At 31.5% G+C, this 19,497-nt stretch overlaps 1 protein-coding gene and 1 pseudogene across 2 annotated transcripts; one reads left to right on the top strand and one right to left on the bottom strand.

Annotated features, from left to right (window-relative positions):
* Positions 1-253: 253 nt before the first annotated feature.
* On the bottom strand, positions 254-13,241 carry LOC100803508 (adenylate kinase 4-like; annotated as a pseudogene).
* Positions 12,958-18,824, top strand: LOC100802978 (probable inactive leucine-rich repeat receptor-like protein kinase At3g03770). 2 transcript variants are annotated; one of them, XM_014776521.3, is made up of 10 exons: positions 12,958-13,012; positions 13,202-13,312; positions 13,572-13,634; positions 13,787-15,232; positions 15,485-15,618; positions 15,797-16,037; positions 17,070-17,281; positions 17,410-17,435; positions 17,650-17,761; positions 18,378-18,824. In XM_014776521.3, exons 4-10 carry the CDS (start codon positions 13,870-13,872, stop codon positions 18,579-18,581), a joined length of 2,292 nt encoding a protein of 763 aa, XP_014632007.1. In that variant the 5' UTR covers positions 12,958-13,012; positions 13,202-13,312; positions 13,572-13,634; positions 13,787-13,869; the 3' UTR covers positions 18,582-18,824. The 2 variants fall into 2 exon arrangements, with proteins under 2 accessions (XP_014632007.1, XP_003528113.1); XM_003528065.5 differs by lacking the exons at positions 12,958-13,012; positions 13,202-13,312 and having other exon boundaries at positions 13,411-13,634.
* Positions 18,825-19,497: the final 673 nt, after the last annotated feature.

Below are 19,497 nucleotides of genomic sequence, written 5' to 3'. Positions count from 1 at the left end.
TACATACAGCACAAATATACTACGTTTGACTCACTTACCTATTAACGGGCATTTGAACTAAAATTTTTTTTTGCTGACTTATAAATAAATAAAAAATGTCTAATAAAAACAACTTAATTTTTTTATGACAAACCAAAGCTTTTCGTTGGCTCTTGAAAATAAAATAAAATAAAAAGTATTGATTTAAAATCTGTCTAAACATTTTCATTTCAAAAGTCCACACCACCAATTTCATTAATGTCAAAATCCGCCTTAACAAAGGTACAAAACAACCTGCAATTCATGCAAAGCAATTAAACTAGTATATTCAAAAGTAACAGTTACAATTGATTCAACTTTTATTTCATCCAAGTAACTCTTCAAATTTGGGTATGAGAATAGCCGGCATTTGCATTTCCAAACAAGTCAGTAAAACCTGAAAGATGATCATCATATCAAACTACATATCAGTAAACTAGTTTTTTAATGGCAAAACAGTTGCATTTCAATCTGGAACAGAGGGGCAGAGAGGAACTCTATGAAGACAGCACTTTCTCAACTTCAGCTGTCACCTCTTAGGGAGGTTTCTCAGCGGGAGATAAGCAACAATGCCCTTCTTTGAGTAGTAATCAATAACCTGCATATTCAGTGAACAAATTTTCATTGTAGTCCAAGAAAGAAGGAAAGGAATTTCTAAAAAACTAAATAACCAAGAAGGTGCTCTTAAGAAAATCAGAATAGGGGCCCAAATCAATATATCTAAAATTGGAAAGGTGATAAATTGAGCCAAATGATGATGAAAGAACTTAACATCAAGTTCAATTCAAGCACACATTGTTGTTGTAAACAGTTATAACTTACGATACAAGTTTGTTTGTTTGGGTATGTTTGTTGAAAGACAGTTTAAAGATTATTTATTTTGTTTGAATAGCGTAAAAATTCACTGAGTTTTTGCATGGTAAATTTTGAAAATATATGAAGTTATTACTTTATATTAATAATTGTTGCGGTATTAAAGAGTAGATATGAAAAGAAGTGATTTGAGAGAAAAAAATTTCCATCACAAAGCTCGACATGAGAATGGATTGGGTGGTTAACTTTTTTTTTTTTACCATAAAATATTTTTTATTCTTCATCTGATTTGATAAACACATTAGCTTAACTAAAAAACAGCTTTTTTCTGTCACAAATAGGTTTATCCCAGATAATCCGGCAATCTCAAACTATACATCATCAAGGATATAGACAAAATCATACTGGTTCAGTTTGCTTGTGGAACGCCTCTAGTCTTGACTTAAGAACAGTTGCAGGGTCATCCTTGCGTTGAATAAGAGGTTCACCAGTAACTTAAGGAAAACAAATTTAACAATGTAAGATATGACATGATTAGTACTTCCTCAAAATATAGTCATGCTCAGATAGCATCAGTATGACCAGCAACTTCAACCAGCAGTGCACCCAAAGAAATCACCATCTAAAAACCATGAAATGTGAAACCTCAAATATAGCATTATTGTCCTACTCTGAATGATAACAACAACTTTTAACTAACTCTCACTAACATCACGTCCTTATAAACATTTTATAAATAGTGATGCAGATTGCGTACTTACATCATCAACCCCAGGGACCTTTGGAGGAGCAAATTTTGTATGGTAAGTTTTGCCAGTGGATGGGCATATCCAGTGGCCAGTAATCCGCTCCTCAAGGATAGCATCATAAATTGCAAAATTGAGTACCTTATCAACTTTATTTCCCTGCTTTTCCAGTATCTCATCAAGCTGCAGGCAAAGAAAACCAAGAAAAATTGCATTCATAGTATGCACAAGAAAAGTTGTAAATAAGTGAAGATAAAAAGTTTGTGTGCGTATAAGCAACCAAACAAATGTTTAGTTCAGGTGTCCAATAATGCAAATACCTTCTGTGCTTGGACCACAGTTCTTGGAAAACCATCAAGAATGAAACCTTTTTGACATGATGGTTTCTAAATTGCTTCATCTATAATGCCAACAACCAAGTCATCAGAAAGAAGTTGTCCCTGAAAATGCACAACACAATACCAAATTAGCAATCCCTATAGAAAGTTCATATATATACAGCAAATCCTCAAGCAAGATATAGAAAAAATCTTACATTATCCATAGCTTCTTTAGCCTTAATACCAGAAGGGGTTTTAGCTGTCACAGCTGCTCTTAACATGTCACTAGTAGCTAAGTGGCACAAGCAGTACTCATCTCTTATGCTTGGTGACTGGGTGCCTTTTCCTGACCCAGGTGGACCTGCATTAACAATATTTAAAGTTTATACCCCACTCACAGTTTTTAATCTTTTGAATGCATATAACAAATTCTAAAAGCAGGAATGTTAAATGTGGCATGCGCTAACCAAATGATATGGATTATGAAGAATGAACCTACTTGAACTTGAAGACTACAGTTTCTAGTAGAGTAATCTTAATTTAATGCATGAAGCAAAAAGCATCTCAAATTAAAAAGGTAGAAGAGAAGAGATCTAATCACAATTTACAATGCTAACTCCTGTAACGCATTCCAGTTCAATTTGAAACTTCAAGAAAGAAATAAGTACTGTGCTTCACTGTTCCTAAATGGTAAATTGAAAGAGTATCATCATAGAAATAAAGGATTGTAATAGTATAAAGTCTTATAACAACAGCTAAAACATTACATTTAGCACACTAGCTCATGACATAAACTGGTTAAATTTGAAAGTTCAGGGAAGCAACAAAATACGATGCTTCATGTTTTTGTTGTGCAAACAGAAAAAAAGTAGCCTCACAAAACACAGAAATTGATTCATGAGAAATGCTTTTCATAAGAAACTATAAATTGCAGAACAAAGAAGGCAAAAGACAACCAAAAGACAAAACCAACAGAGATAGTTATATTTATGTAAAATTATTTAACAGGAGCAAGTATCTCAAGTTTTAATTAATGGTACTTAGACAATCCAAAATTCAGTACAATACACAACTAAAACATATCCAGAACTGCTTTAGGAAGTTGGAAAGAATTATAAACTTGCCAACTATTATCTAACAACACTAAGAAACTCATCGCTAGTCTCTATCGCTGAGAGCTAGACCAGATATGGCTGACTGTGTAACAGACATTTCTCAAAGACCAACCTCTCTTGTGGGTAGACTTACACTTAGAGCCGATCCAATATCATACTCAACTGATAGGACCGGATTAATGCCACGACTGATAACACATTAATGGCCCGGTGAGGCCCTATACCGCAAAGAGTCTATGGGCCTTGTAGCTATGGGCAGAGGATAACGCTTATAGATCCTTCCTGCAATTCTAAGGTTACAGGGCACGCTCATTAAATAGGCGTGACCAATCTCTGCCATGACAGGTCACAAGTTGTACAACTCATTGGACTCTTGAGTTCGCACTGAACTTTAGGATTCTCCAGTTAAGTGTGAATAGTCCTAAACAAGAATATTGACTCCACAATGCAAAATAGTTTCGGTTGAATCCAGGCCAGTAAAAGCATAAAACACGTCTCGATGATGTAAATTACGACAATCACCAAAAGAAATGTGAGAATGTTGCGCAATTTCCTAGCAACACAAAAACCCTCAAAGAAACAGACGCGTGTGGAATCACCAACAGACGGGAGCACATTATTCACAATGACAAGCACAGAGCAGTTCACAAAAATAATCACTGGTTGACCTAAAATCACATTCAGAGAGTTACAAAAACAATTAACAGAAATCCATGAAGCAACAGAAGAGAGTATCGATTTGAGTTTTTAAAATAATTTGAAATCATGAATTATTTTTATTTGGTTTCTTATTTATGTATTATTTCTTTTGAGTTTTGTTTAAACAAAAATGGTCGTCCATAACACGTCTCGTTGCCTCCAAAGGCACCGGATGAAGGAGAGACAAATAATCAAACTAAGATTTATTTTCATGATAAGTTGTTGAACTCACAAAATATGCTACCATGGATAAAATGTAATAGATTTTATAAACATGAACCTCTTTGGGATATAATCAAATGACAATAATGAACTAAAAACAACATGTTTTATTAATGATAGTCTTCTCCAAGAGTTAGAATTACAATGGAAAAAGGTCATAATAGTTAAACCTCTTGAGAAGAATATTGGATATCTCACATTATGAGATTGTTTGAAGGCCTACTTAGAAGCCCTCCAAAGGAATGAGAGTGATTCATATTAGTCATAACTTCTACATGGTTAAATTTGACCTTGTTATGGACAAAAAAAAGGTTATAGGTGACGGTTCCCGAGTGATTTTTTTATCACTATCTAACCATTAGACCTTAATCTTTAGATTTCATTGTGTTTAAGGTTAGGTCTCAGTTTAGACAAGGTTTCTTGGTCTGGGCATGGAATATTATAATTAGGGTGTGTTGTTAACTCTAATATTAAGTGTAGTCGGTATACAAACTTATGCATGTGGACATGACTGCTATAGATGTTGTAAGAAGAAAAATCACTAATATTTGTGTGGAGATTAACTTGAATTAACCCACTGCGGGAGGATTTTGGTATCGTAATCATTGGTTTTACGTTGAGTACGAGGACTTGCACTTCATTTGTCAAGTTTGTTGAGTATGGTCACATATTGATTCTTGTCTAGCTCGAAGCACAAATGTATTGTTGCCTGCCTTCAATGGCCGCAAATGATGGTGGTCCAGGAACATCAATTAAGAGAGGGGTGATTCAACAATCAATTCACAATTCTTTGAATGATTCCATTTCTACTTATTCGCCATAATTTATTTGTATCTTATTAGCCTTGATTAAAACTATCATTTTCTAAATAACCTACGCCAATTCAACCAAATGAAAAACCCAAACAAAAACCATCACAAATTCAAAATCCTTCTCCAACTAAAAAACTTCCCCTCGATACTCCGAGAATCATTCATAGTGTAGTGAGGATGCAAATCCAGGTCAGATGGAAGCATCCCATGGACAATTGGATTGCTTTTAATTCTTATGGTGCAACCAAAATGAAGCTCATCAACTTGTACCCCCCCTCCTTCGACTCCTCCCACAATTTTACATCACAGGGAGCTTCTTTATATTTTTCTTCCAAAAATAAAATAAAAAATTCTTGCATTTGTTTTTATTTCATTCAATAACTCGAATCGAAACAAAAATCAGAACTTAAAGTAATCTAAAGTTTAATTTTAGATCTTACATAAAGGAAAAAAATGGTACTTGCTACTTACACCCCCATTTTTTCTAAGCATTCCCATGTTTTCCTTTTTATATTTTAATTATCCATTGTACCATTTTGTCTTAAAGGGGTATAACCCTTGGAACCTCCTTTTTCTCTTCCGAAAATGTTATTATGGAATAACATATACCTATTTGGCTATTTCGAAAATGTATTTCCAAAACTATGATATATAATTCTGGAAATACATTTTCAAAATAGGTATATATTTTTCTGGAAAGACATTTTTGATAGTAAAAAAACATACCTTAATCAAATCACTTAAGAGTCATTACAGCCTACAATTATCGACGTGTTAAACCTAAATTAGAAAATGAATGATTATTTTGAACGCACTTAAAGGAGAAAATTCATTGTCAAAATCTTTGTTTTACAATTAAGATATATAATAAATGAAATTGATAATGAATGTACCTTGAAGTTCAGTGTAAAGTGAAGAAAAATACACAATGTTACCATTCTTTTATGTCACAATCCCTAACCAAAAATCAAAGACTTTCTCACAATTTTCATAAAAGTTAATATTAATTGAAATAAATCAACCCACAAATATTTTCCAAGAACTATGTCAATTTGAATTCTTCCTTTCACTTGAAGATACACATATATAGGAATAGGGGTCACTCCTTTTGCACTCAAAAATATTTTTTCACAATTCCTCTCTTTCAACTTAAAGAATCATACAAAATTTCTTATTCTTTTAAAATATATTAATAAAATCTTCATAGGTACATTTTCAATTTCAAAAATAAATAAATACAAAACTCAAATTTACAAATTCCATTATTTATATCACTAATAAAATAAATATTTAAAATTTATTAATAATTTATACAATTAACTAAGGTGTAGTGGATCAGAATTAATAGATGTATAAAATCTTTATACAATTTATTAATAGATGTATTAAAATTTTCGTGGGATTAAGTTTTCACACCTTTCTTTATGCATAATGAATCAAACTTCCTTTTCTATTATTTTTCTAATTTTAAATAAATTATTAGTTTCATTCGTAGTTCGTCTATCAGGTCAAAACACCTCTTTTTATTTTCGATAAGAACGGTTGTAATGTATGTGTAACCTATTTCATTGTTAGGTTCCATGAAGTTCATTGCTTTCTATCTTCAATTTTAAGAAGATAAAAAATAAATAATCTTTGAAGAGATAACATTGATGTTATTGCATCATTGCATGGGTTAGATTGTTTGTGTGCTAGCTTTCTCTTCCACATGACATGCATATTCTTTACAAAATAAGTCAATGACATTTTCTTTTATAATAATAACAAGGTTTCAACTAAGTACTTAGTACACATTATTCAAATCTTATACTATTAATCTGATCCTTATAATAAGTTATTAAAGTTAATGACTTATTAAGGTAGTTAGAAGAGTGAAAAATAATCATCAAGCATGTAAATTAATTGGTATGAGATTTTTTCAACATAATCAGATGTTTCAAGTTCGAGTCCTAATATAAACAAAAGAGAATGGAAAATAATATTACTTCCAATCTTTAGATCTACACATATCAAAATTGTTAAAGATTAGATATAATAGATATGGAACATTTAGTGTTTTTCTATTGATTCTCATCCAATCAAAATAATTTCTATCCAGATTTTTTTAAAATATTTTTTGTGGTTCACGAGAATCTAAAATAAGTACATGCATGATTGATTTTGTACATTTTCTCACTTATGATAAGCCAAACAAAACCATACCACTTTGGATAATGTAATGTGTACAATGATTTTTTAAGAATAAAAAATAAATTTCTAAAAGATTTATAACAATTTATACATCTTATTTAACCAATTAAATTAAATCCTCTAATCAACAATTTTAATTAAATTGCAATTAAGACACGATGTGACATAGAGGTTGAAAATATGACCAAACAATTAGTCCCATTACAGATATTGAAGAGAAAGGGGAGGATAGGAACCATAGATTATTTGGTCATAAGAATTTTGACGTCACTACCCTTTGCCTTATGGTGTATGTATCGTCCATTATTTGTTGCATATTAATTGTCGTTTTCTGTAGCAAACCTATATTTCTTGTGGTGGTTCAAATGCCCTAAATGAGTAAATGCTTATTTAAACTTTTTTTTTTCTTCATGAAGGATCGTGAAGTGAAAGTAGTATAAGGGCAATTATTCTCGTTCCTCTCGGGACCAGCCCTGTGTCTAGCATTTTTCTTTATGCATTAATGTGTGTCTTGCAGTAGTATTTACTTTTTTTTTCTTCTTATTATCAAATGTTAGTTTTGTTACGTGAAGATAAAAAAAAAAACTTAACAATTTTTTAACCATCTAACTTATCTTATATTTTAGTGTCTTGCAATTACTTTCTTTCGGTTCTCCATTTTTGGTCTATTCCCATGATTGAATTACACGCCGATAAATATCCAATCAATCGTTTTTTTCAGATCAGCATATTCAATCAATCCTTGGATCACTTGGGTGCGAATTTGTGATCAATATGATTTTTTTTTGGACAGTGAGTGCGTTTTATTGTTGAGTTTTGAGAAGGGACTGAGAAGTTTCTGCAAAATATATTCCATTTATAGATTCCAAGTGCATCACCACTAGTCAACACTTTTTTTTCCCCCCTGTTACTTTTAGTTTTAGGAAAGTTATACTCATATCTAGATGTAATAAAATTCTATTAAATCTTTTTATGTTTAACTTTACATAAAATTTTCTAATTTATATAATAACAGAATATATTCTTTTTAATATAAGTTTCTATTAATTTCGTATACAACTATATAAATCAAGATAAATTAAAGCAATTATGTAAAAAAACAGAAATAACAAATTTAATTATCATATTAACCGTCAGAAGTATGAATTTAATTCGCTCATAATTAGTTTCCCCTTTACGCTGATTTACATTTGCTTTTAACTGCCGTTAAGGCAAAGGAATAAAGGAAAAGGTGGTTGTATTATAATTGAGCATGAAAAAAAAGATGGCTGTATTATTTGGGTATAATTTAAATGTGTCCAGTACCAAAGTTGGCCGAATAATTATTAACCTATTTCTTGTTTCCAAAGTTTTATGGGAAGAAAGACGTAACATTAATTATGAGAATGGAAGACAAATTCTTTTACTAATAAATTATTTTTACATATGTAAACCTAACATATCTTTACCTCACTAGATTAATCTTTTGGGTTATCTTAACTTTATTTATGATAATATATATTTCTCTCTCTTTCATATATAATTATTTTCATTTCTCATAAAATTTGGTGAACTGAACTCGGTTTATTAGTAGTAAATCTAGCACATTTGCAAAATGCAAATCTTAAAAGAAATAAAGACGTGGGGCTAAACAAAATCCAAACCAGTGTTGAGTTGGGAAGAGTTATCCGAATGGCATGAAATAATAATGATCTTTTTGTACGTGATGGTGGAGACTTATCGGCTTTAGTATTGCCATCCTTTTACAGCAAAAAAGTTTTATGCTTTTTGGGCACTGGCACGTGCAAGCAAGCAAGGGATTGGCCCTATTAGTCCTCAAACTTTGGAGGAATGCACCAGCCAATGCAATACCCAATGTAATTGTTTTCTGTAAAGAGTATTCACAGAGTGGACATGCATACACGTACGTAGGAGTTTGTTTTGTAGGGAGAATGTGAATATTGAAGGTAATTAATTAAGCTGGGTTCATTTCAAAAATGAAATTAAAATTTTATACATTAATTTTAAGTTTAAATATATGTTTTGTTTTATTTTATAAATATTCCATTTTTTGCTTTTAATTTCTGTATAATCTTTTTGTTTATGATATTTATGATACTCAATTCTTTCATATGGAGTCAAGTATGCGTTCGGTAACAGAAACTAACAAGAGAAAAAAAAGTTGAATATTGAATATTTGAAGGTGAGTTGGGTCTATTTTAAAAATGAAATTAAAAACTAAGACATTAATTTTATGTATACCAGTAGTTTCTAATTGTTTAGCATTTATTATCAATTGCTTAACTATTGAAGATGAAATAAATATTTTAGAAAAATATTTAAAATTGGTAGTAAAAAAAATATTTAAAACTTTATGTAATGGTAATGTGTTTGAAATTAATTGTTTTTTTAAAAGGCAAATTAATTGTTGGTCATAACATTAAAAATTGTAGGGAAAGGACAGATAATATAATTAGGAGACACTTTCATAATTACAATTGTTAAGTAGTTCATTTCTATTGAAAAGGGTTAAAGTACAACTGATATTTATTGAAAAAGGGTTAAAGTGCAACTTATACTCCATGGGAGGAAAATGTATATTTAAAAGTAAGAGAAAATTTTATTCTCTAGTGTAAAAAAGTAGGAGAAAAAAGTGCAATATAAGTTTTTTTTAAGAGACAAGCGTACTTTACTAGGAAAAAGAATGCACATACATCCTTCATATTCTCATCAAATTTTATCTTTAAGATGTCCATTTTAACCATGTACACAAACTATCAAGTACAACTTTAATCAAGAATTGTAGCAAGATTTAGTAGTAGCATAGTACATCTTTGAAGTTTTGAAGGAAAGTTCCAAGTTCCAACACCTGTCCTTTTAAGGGGAGAATAGAAAGCAGAGATAGGTTAATAATTTTGGCTAACTTTAGTATTGGACGCATTTAAATTATACCCGAATAATACAACCACTTTTTCCTTTATTCCTTTGCCTTAACGGCAGCTAAAAGAAAATGTAATCAGTGTAAAGGAGAGCCTAATTTATGAGAGAATCAAATCCATACTTCTGACGGTTAATATAATTAAATTTGATATTTCTATTTTTTACATTATTATTTTAGTTTCTCTTGATTTATATAATTGTATGAAAAATTAATAGAAATCAATATTGAAAAGAAGATATGTAATATTATATTATTATATAAATTAAGAAAATTTTATGTAAAGTTAAACATAAAAAGATTAAATAGCATTTTATTACATCTATGAATATAACTAGTTTCATATCCTCGCAATGCTGAAGATAATTTTATCTTAGCTTTATCGGGGATTAGTCTTAACTTTCGATTGAAGAAGAATATCTTGATTAAAAAAAATCATTTATGTTAGATCAAATTGTTCAAAATAAAAAAAATCATATAATTATAAGATAACATCTAAAGAAAAAAAGGTTGAATTAACAACACAAAAGTTGATCGGGTGGCTAAGTTGTTAACATCACAAGTCACACTTATGTAATGAATTTTCTTTGCACCATTAATAGAAAGTGTATGACAATTACTACTATTCGAACTTGAATAGGGTTCTCGTGCAACTATACTACTAAATCAACGATACTACGAGAGACAGGTTTGAAAGGTTGCATTTCAATTTATATATTATAAATAGATAGATAGTTCGATAAGGTTTATTGTTAAAAGTGAGTTTGTTATTTAAAACTTATAAATAAAAGTATATAGTTTAAATTTTAATTAATCATGGTCATAATTCTCTTTAAATTTAAATAAATTTCATTTTTTTAGATAAGTAAATGTCATTTTTATTCATACAAATTCATATTAAAGTCAAGGTTATTTTTTGATGTGTAATAATTGGACTCAATATAATATCAACCAAACTAATTTTATTATGAAAATAATACATCAAGGTAATGTATGTTACTATCCTCTGGATCTAACTGTAATCGAAACTCTTCTCATAAATGGATAAAATCTAGACCTTAAAGTCTACATGGTTTTGAAAATAGTGGAGCAATATAAACTCTATTGACTATGCTCAACATTTTACTCCTTTTCTCTTATCTTTCTTTAGTAGTGATCTTTTTATCTAGACATATTAACAAGTGAAAAAAATTGTTAAAAAGGAAACAACTTATCTTTAAGAGCTTTTAAATTTTGTAAAAGAGATTAATCTCAATAAACAAACGTTTTCTTTATTTTGGTTAGGCTGAGGACAAAAATGAAAATAAAAATTAAAAAACAACCCATTTTTGATACGTTTTCTTTCATTTAGATGTGTTTCTAATTGAAAAATTAGTTTTTTTTTATTAAGTTAAAGAATTAACTGAAAATTAAAAAATTAACTGGTAATTAAAAGCTGAAAAAATTAGCCATTGAAATAAATAAAAAAATATGATTTATTTAAAATTGATAATCACGAAATTAAATAAATATATTAAAAATGAAAATAAAAAAATATAAAAATTAAAAATAAACATTTTAAAAAATGTTATTTGAAGTAGTAACATTTAAAAAATAAAAAAATTACTTGCATAACGTCAAATCATATTTTCAACCAATAAAAAATTAGAAATAATAAAAATTCCTTATTGCCTTTTTCATAAGTTAATTTTCATTTTTAATTTAAAAGTTTTAACAATTTTTAATTTATGCACTTATCATTAAAAAGGTGTTTAATTTGTGGATGGCAAACCTTCAATTCTTAACCATTAAATGTGGGACAGATGAGTACATTGGGCTGTCCCATGCATTGTTACCCAACATTATATCACTCTGAAGTCATTTGTCTTAATAAGTTGTGTGTGTGGAGGCCATGGCCAAATACCCAAACACCCATTTCATTTGTTTGTGACAGCCTGTCAAGACAGGTAAGCAGGAACCCCAAGTTCCAAGGACGTGTATCCTTATCATGCCATGTAACTTAGTCTGCTTGGTTTTTATGCAACTATGCTCAAATATAACAAACAATTAAAGTTGTGAAACTATTTTTTTAAAGATTAAATTAGTTTTTTTTTCTAATTTATTATTTAAATTCAATTCAATTTTATTTTTTTAATTTAATTTAATCCTTTAATTTTTAAAAAGCGATTCAATTAATCTTTTAGTTTTATTTATTCAATTTGATCATTTAATTTTTAAAATTAATTCTTTTTTTTAAATATATATTTTGTAACGGTTTAAAATCACTTAATAACTATTTAAATTGTCACTAAGTATTTTTTACAGTTTAGACATAAGAACCAAATTGAATCTATTTAAAATTTAGAGGACAAAATTGAATCTAAAAAATAAATTAGAGGATTAAATAATTAATTTAACCTTTTTTAAATTCTAATTCTAAAATACATTAAAAGGCCTTTTTTAAAAAAATTTATCTAAATTAAGAGTGCTAATGAATTGTTTCATCCCACTAATCCAATTCAACCCAAAGTTACTTTTAACATGTTGAAAAATAAATTAAATCTGATGCATTTTTAAAGACAAGTTTTATATTTCTAGTATGTTCAACTCACTTTTATTTCATATATACGTGTTTTTTTTTTTTGAACGACCATTTCATATATACTTTTAATAATACAACTTATTAAACACATATTGATGATTATATAACTGAATTGATTGGACAGAGCTACCTGAATGTTGTAAATCTATGATATGGCCTTCTTATTTTTTCTTGCTGATGATAAAAAGATGGACCTTAGGTGAACAATTTTGGGTGGGAGTGTGGGACGATAATCATTATTCAAGAATCAAAGGCTAAGTGAAGGACACAACGAGTGAGCTGAGAGCAGAAGGTGGTAACATGTAAGGTTTTCATCAACTAAAAACGCAATGAAATCTAAAGGTGCAGGGTAAATTATTTTAGTTCCCACGTAATGCTAAAATCTGCAAGTGAAAATGAAGTATATAGATGTAGACATAGTTCTACAATGATTGTGGGTCCCCACCCGCATGGCACCTCAAGTTTGTTGGATTCACACCACCAGTGCATATATTACTATATCATATGACCCATTACACTATGTTTTATTTGTTTGTTTTCTGCGGCTAACAAATAACAACTTATGTCCCATGGTTATTGGTTAGTATGTCTTACCCAAAAAGCCCTCAATTTCACCAATATCCATTTACCTGTAAAGGGTTGAATTAGAAACAACGAAGGATTGGTTGCATTTAGTGTCTGTATTTGAACTTTAGCTGAAACAATATATTAAGTTTGATACTTGGTTTCTTCTCTTCATAGTTCATTTTCTTCCTACTTTTCTTTCAGAAGAACCTTTCTTGTAACCCTTTTCCTCTGGCACCCCCATTATTGCTATTTGGTGGAGAGAGCACAGTAGGAAAGAGCACCATGTGGAAGCAGTAAATGCATTAACTTCAGGTACCCCACTTTCGTATCTCGGATTCCGGGGCAAAGATGACAACTTGATCTTTCTTTCGTTTAATATATTGATTTACATCTCAGATATTCACTATATAAAAGAGAGCCTTGCACAGATGTTATTAATATTATTATTGTTGCTCTTTCTCTCTTTGCTCTCATGCTAGTTTTCCTTCATTTATAGTCATAGCCAATGCTTATTATCTTGCTTGAACCTGTTCTTAAATCTCTACTACATTCTGTTCATTAATTTTTGCAGTTTGCACAACCACCTCTGTTTAAAACAATTCAAATGGTCAAAAGACATTTAAGCTCATACGAGGTATTAGTCAATTTTAATGTCTATGCAAGTCATCCTCATACTATTGTTATTTTATTGATATTATTATTATATTTTGGGGGGTGGTCTTTGTTTCAAGTTTTCAATTATTTTAATGGAACTTAATGGTACTTCTTTTAATTTATTTAAAACAGGTTTTCCATTGGATTCTTTATATGAACAAGTTACTCCTTACTCCTTGAAACACTGCAAATAGAAGTGTTGAACTTCTTCTCTCATGGGGTTTCATGACTTGGTTTTGCTATTCTGTTCAGCTTGGTGTGTGTTTTATGTGGGTAGTTGCAGTGCTCAGTTGCAATCCTCTCAGACTCAAGTTCTTCTCCAACTGAAAAAGCACTTGGAGTACCCAAAACAGTTGGAAATATGGAGAGATCGTTGGACAGATCTTTGCTCTATTTCTTCTCCTGGGCAAGTGAATGTCACATGCAAGGACAATTTTGTCACTGAGCTCACAATCTTGGGTGATGATAAGCCAACAACAAAGGGTAGAGATTTTGATGGGTTTGCCATTCCAAATCAAACACTATCAGAGAGCTTCTCCATGGACTCTCTTGTGGCCACTCTGGCAAGGTTAACCAGCCTGAGAGTCCTTAACCTTGTCTCTTTGGGCATGTGGGGACCACTCCCTGATAGAATTCACAGACTCTATGCACTTGAACATTTGGACTTGAGTTCCAATTATCTTTATGGATCAATCCCTCCAAAGATTTGCACAATGGAGAACCTTCAAACTCTTAGATTGGTTGATAACTTCTTCAATGGTACCATCCCAAGCTTGTTCAATTCATCAAGCCACCTCACAGTTCTTAGTTTGAAGAGTAACAGGTTGAAGGGTCCATTTCCACCTTCAATCCTTAGTGTCACCACTTTAACTGAAATTGACATGTCAAGCAATCAAATATCAGGTAGCTTGGAAGATTTGAGTGTCTTGAGTAGCTTGGAGGAACTAGATTTAAGGGAAAACAGGTTAGAGTCTAAACTACCTGCAATGCCAAAAGGGTTGATAAGTCTTTACCTCAGCAGAAACTCCTTCTCAGGTGAAATTCCCAAGCACTATGGTCAACTAAATAGGCTTGAGAAGCTTGATGTTTCCTTCAATTCACTCACAGGCACTGCTCCTTCTGAACTTTTTTCTTTGCCAAATATTAGTTACTTGAATTTGGCATCCAACATGTTGAATGGACCACTCCAAAACCACCTAAGATGTAGCAGCCAACTTAGATTTGTTGACATATCATACAATAGATTTGTGGGGGGCTTGCCTTCTTCACTGAACACTACTAAATCAGAAAAAATAGTTGTTAAGAGTGATGGAAACTGTTTATCTGGGAGTGTGCAGCATCAGCATGCAGTATCCTACTGCACAGAAGCTCATGTGAAGAAGAAATCATACAGAGTTGGAATTTTTGTTGGACTCATTGTGGGAATTCTTTTCATCATTGTGGTTTTGGCTTTGACCATAATTATAACTTGTAAAAGGTATTTCCCTTGGGGGGTGTCAGAGCAGCACCTATTGCATAAAACAGTTCAAGATAGCAGCTATGCAGCAGGGCTCTCCTCTGAGCTTGTCACAAATGCAAGTAGGTTCTCTTCGTTGAAGGATGGATGAAAACAAGGTTTTAAATTGTGGTCACGATTGCAGTTTTGTCACGATCCTTGATATTGCAGGAAATTGTGAACAAATGTGTCTGATACAGATGCAATTGTGGTCGTGGATTGTTTTTTAAAACCTTGGATGAAAATAAGGATAAACTACTATGCATATATGATAAATTGAGGGACTTGAAATTGAATTTATTTATTTATTTTCATTTTTGGGGTACTAATTTCAGGGTATGTTTCTGAAGCTGAAAAGTTAGGCAGAGAGGACCTCCCCACATGTAGGTCATATTCCTTGGAAGAGCTAAAGGAAGCCACAAATAACTTTGACAACTCTACTTTTATGGGTGAAAATATATATGGGAAGGTAATGTCCAAAACAAACATATTCTAATTTCAAAACAGAAAAAAGATACTAATTATTAAGTTGTTGGGAGTTGGGACTTAGTTGAATGTGGAAGTTGGGTGTTAATATTTGAACAACTAAAATCTTTATTTTCTTCTTATCAGATGAGAAACATGAAATTTTCTCCCTGATATTGCAGCTTTACAGAGGAAAATTGGAGAGTGGAATACAGGTTGTAATAAGGTCCCTGCCTTTGTCAAAAAAGTATTCAATCAGGAATTTCAAACTGAGGTTGGATTTGCTTGCAAAGCTTCGTCACCCTCATTTGGTATCCCTCCTGGGGCACTGCATTGATGGTGTTGTAGGAGAGAATAATGAGGCAAATGTCTTTCTCATTTATGAATATGTGTCAAATGGGACTTTCCAGACTTATCTCTCTGGTAAGAGTATACTGTTTCTTTCACTTTATTTAATGGTTACTAAAATCCCAAGTCATTAAAGTAGTATCATTATCATACAATCGTCTAAAAGCAGAACGTTAGTCATATAAGCTGTGGACTCTAAGAAAAAAAGTTACTTTCTACTCAAATATAAATAAATATAACTAATTTGATTCTTATTTAATAATATTATTCCTAAAAACTCACCATTTAATTGTCACTGTGTTTTATTTATGTTATCAAGTTCTAATGAATAACATTTTAAGAATAATTTTATTTTTTACTTGAGATTAATAAAATTAAATGATTAAAACTAATTTTCTTAATCAGTTTGAAAATAATTATTTTTGTTTATATATGAGTCTAAAGGACCCACCAGAAAAAAAATATTTGTTATTAGTATTTATAAAGTAAAAAAAGTCTCATATTGATAAAAATATTCCATGTGTTAGTAAAAAGGTTAACATATGTAATTCTGAAACTATCATTAGTCAATGCTAGAAGTAATCTCCTTGTAGTATGGTATTTTCACCAGCCATGTCTCGAACATTACTTTTTTTATGATTAAAAAAAGGTGTGGTTATCAATGTACGAGCCATAAACTATACATTAAAGTAGTGGTTTTCACATGAATGCCATTATTCTGACAAGTAAATGCAGAACTTGACATGAAATATGAAAATATCCTCCTTGTATTGTAGCAAAGTGTAGTGGATGTCTAATGGGAAATGGGGTTTAATATTATGGCTTTCTTTGCTTGTTTTCATTCAATGCCATGTGGTAGTTGTGCTGTGAGTGGATAACAACATCTTGGAGATTTAAAATTGCTTTGGAATCCATTCAAAGAGTGAAACAAGCTTAAGTAAGCAGTTTTTTTTCCAACTTGCATTCAGACCCTCAAATTGAAATATAATAATATACATAAGAAATCAGTACCTAGAAAGTTGAAAGTAATCTCTGGTCCCCACCAATTAGTTTATGAAGCAGTTTGGATTGTGAACTAAATTTAAATGTGTCAAATTGCATGTTCAGGAGATAGTCCAGGCAAGGTTTTCAATTGGTCAGAGCGATTGTCTGTACTAATTAATGTTGCTAAGGCTGTTCACTTCCTACACACTGGCATGATACCTGGTTTCTTCAAAAATCGACTTAAGACCAACAATATCTTGCTGAATGAGAATTGGATGGCAAAGTTGAGTGACTATGGATTATCCATTATATCAGAAGAGACTGATGCATGTGGGGTATGATTTCTTATCCCTTAATTCTTTAAATTATTTTCTTTTTCTTTTCGTTTCTGTCTCTATTGGAGGTCTTTCAGCACCTTATCTATCATCATCAGTGATAAAGTCTTGTCTTTTCTGATTTGTAGGTAAAAGGAGAAAGTTCTGATTCATGGTAAGGATTCCCATATACCATATGACTTTGTTGATTTTCCTTCAATAGTTTTTCTATATCCAATGTCGTCTCTTTTAACATTCTTGGTAAACAACAAATGGGATAACTTCTGATGCATTTAGCAGAATTTCATTAGTAGTTTATTAAACTTTTTTTATGGATCCTTCCTTGAAGTTTATTTGTGTCATGATTTTTTCAACATGTGTAATTTCAGGCAAATGAAAATGTTAGAGGATGATGTTTATAGCTTTGGATTCATACTACTCGAGGCACTTGTTGGACCTTCATTATCAGCTAAAAGAGAAGCAAATGTGCTGAATGTAATGGTACGCACAAAAGATGTTCGGGTTACATTATATCTTCCAATTACAAGACATAATGAGATGCATATCCTTTCTCCTTGTTGATGCACTACCATACCATCCACTACAAGTTCCACACAATGTTTGGAAATGATTATATCTTAGGAAATAATCGCTTACTTTTTAAAAACTCTCCTAGAGAGTTAACAAGTGATTATATCTTCAAAATAAACTGAACCAAACACGCATGAAGACTTTTTTTTATCATTCTTTGTAAGAATGTCAGCATCCACTAACAAGCTGTATAGCTTAATTAGCATCAGTTCAAGTCTTAAATTAAGACATAGATTTGTGATGTTCATACTCAAGTGACAAGTGTTTGCACTTTCAATATTAAAGAAAAGGAAAAGTATATAGAGCATCCCTAATAGAATTTAGAGTTTAATTTCTATACAGTGATGTTATCATATAATCATAAATCACCGTTTCAAATATTTTAAGATAATTATTTTAAAAGTCAACAAACTTACGATACATAATAAGTTACGACTGGATGATTGTATAAAACTTTTTACATTATGAGTGCATAATCCGTTTCAATTTTTTTTTCTATGCTAGTTCATTCAACTCCATTTTGCAGGCATCTTTCAATAGTCAAGATGGTTGGAAACAGGTTGTGGACCCAGTTTTGCAAGCTACATGTTCTAAAGAGTCTCTATTAGTTGTGATTTCCATAACAAACAAATGTATATCTTCTGAGTCATGGAGCCGACCATCCATTGAAGATGTCCTTTGGAACCTTCAATATGCATCTCAAATTCAGGGAACAGCTGATGGGGGATAAGAGAATTTGATACTCCACTACTTCAGTGACAGTGATAGTAACTTCTTGAGTTTTGCTTCAAACTGCTCCAAAAGATAACAACTAGCTATTTCAACATTTCATCTTTTGGATTTCTTAGAAGTGTAGGAAAGAATTGGCTGCATACACCAATTCGGTCAATTTTCATTTAGCAACTACTTTGGATCTGTATAGAATTAAGGCTTAAATATGTTTTTTATCATTGATATATATTTTACTTTTACATTTGATCTTTGATAAATTTTTCTTTCGTATTTGTTTCTTAATATTTAAAAAGTTTTGTTTAAAATTATCATTAAATATTTGACAATCTAATTTGTGACGGCTGAAAAAATTGTTAGTATTTATTTCAAACTCAAATTAAAAAACCACCCCCAAAACTACAATGATATGCGATATGTAAGGCTATTGATCTCAATCTGCAAAATTTGCTCCAACAACCATTTGAATCCCGATCCTAGCAAAAACTCCGATATGGTGGATGGCAGCGGGCGGAGCCCCTCGCCGTTGAAGCCGTCATAATATAACTCAAAGCTGCTCTCCTCGTCCTACCCTGGTCCCCGGAGCACGATCACCTGGTTGAACGCCAACGACAATGTAGTCACTCATTGTTATGGTTTGAAGGAAGTCGCGTCTGAGCGAAAGATGAAGAGAGTGTTCCAACAACTATCTTCCTTCACGTGCCTTCTCAACTCGCACTCCCCTTGCGCTCAATCGAGTCCTCACCTCCCTCGCGAAGGTGAAGTGCTTCCCCGCCGCGATTTTCCTCTGCACCCAAAAGGAGTCTCACGCCGCCCCTTGCCACATCACCCTCACCATCCTCATCAACTGCTTCTTCCACGTCGGCAAGGTCGCTCTTGCCTTCTCCATCTTCGGGAAGCTTCTCAAGCACAACCTC

This window comes from Glycine max, chromosome 6 (genome assembly GCF_000004515.6).
Source record: "Glycine max cultivar Williams 82 chromosome 6, Glycine_max_v4.0, whole genome shotgun sequence".
NCBI classification, from domain to species: domain Eukaryota; kingdom Viridiplantae; phylum Streptophyta; class Magnoliopsida; order Fabales; family Fabaceae; genus Glycine; species Glycine max.
The sequence above is the reverse complement of the archived record's forward strand: the minus strand, read 5'-3'. Positions and strand labels throughout refer to the sequence as shown.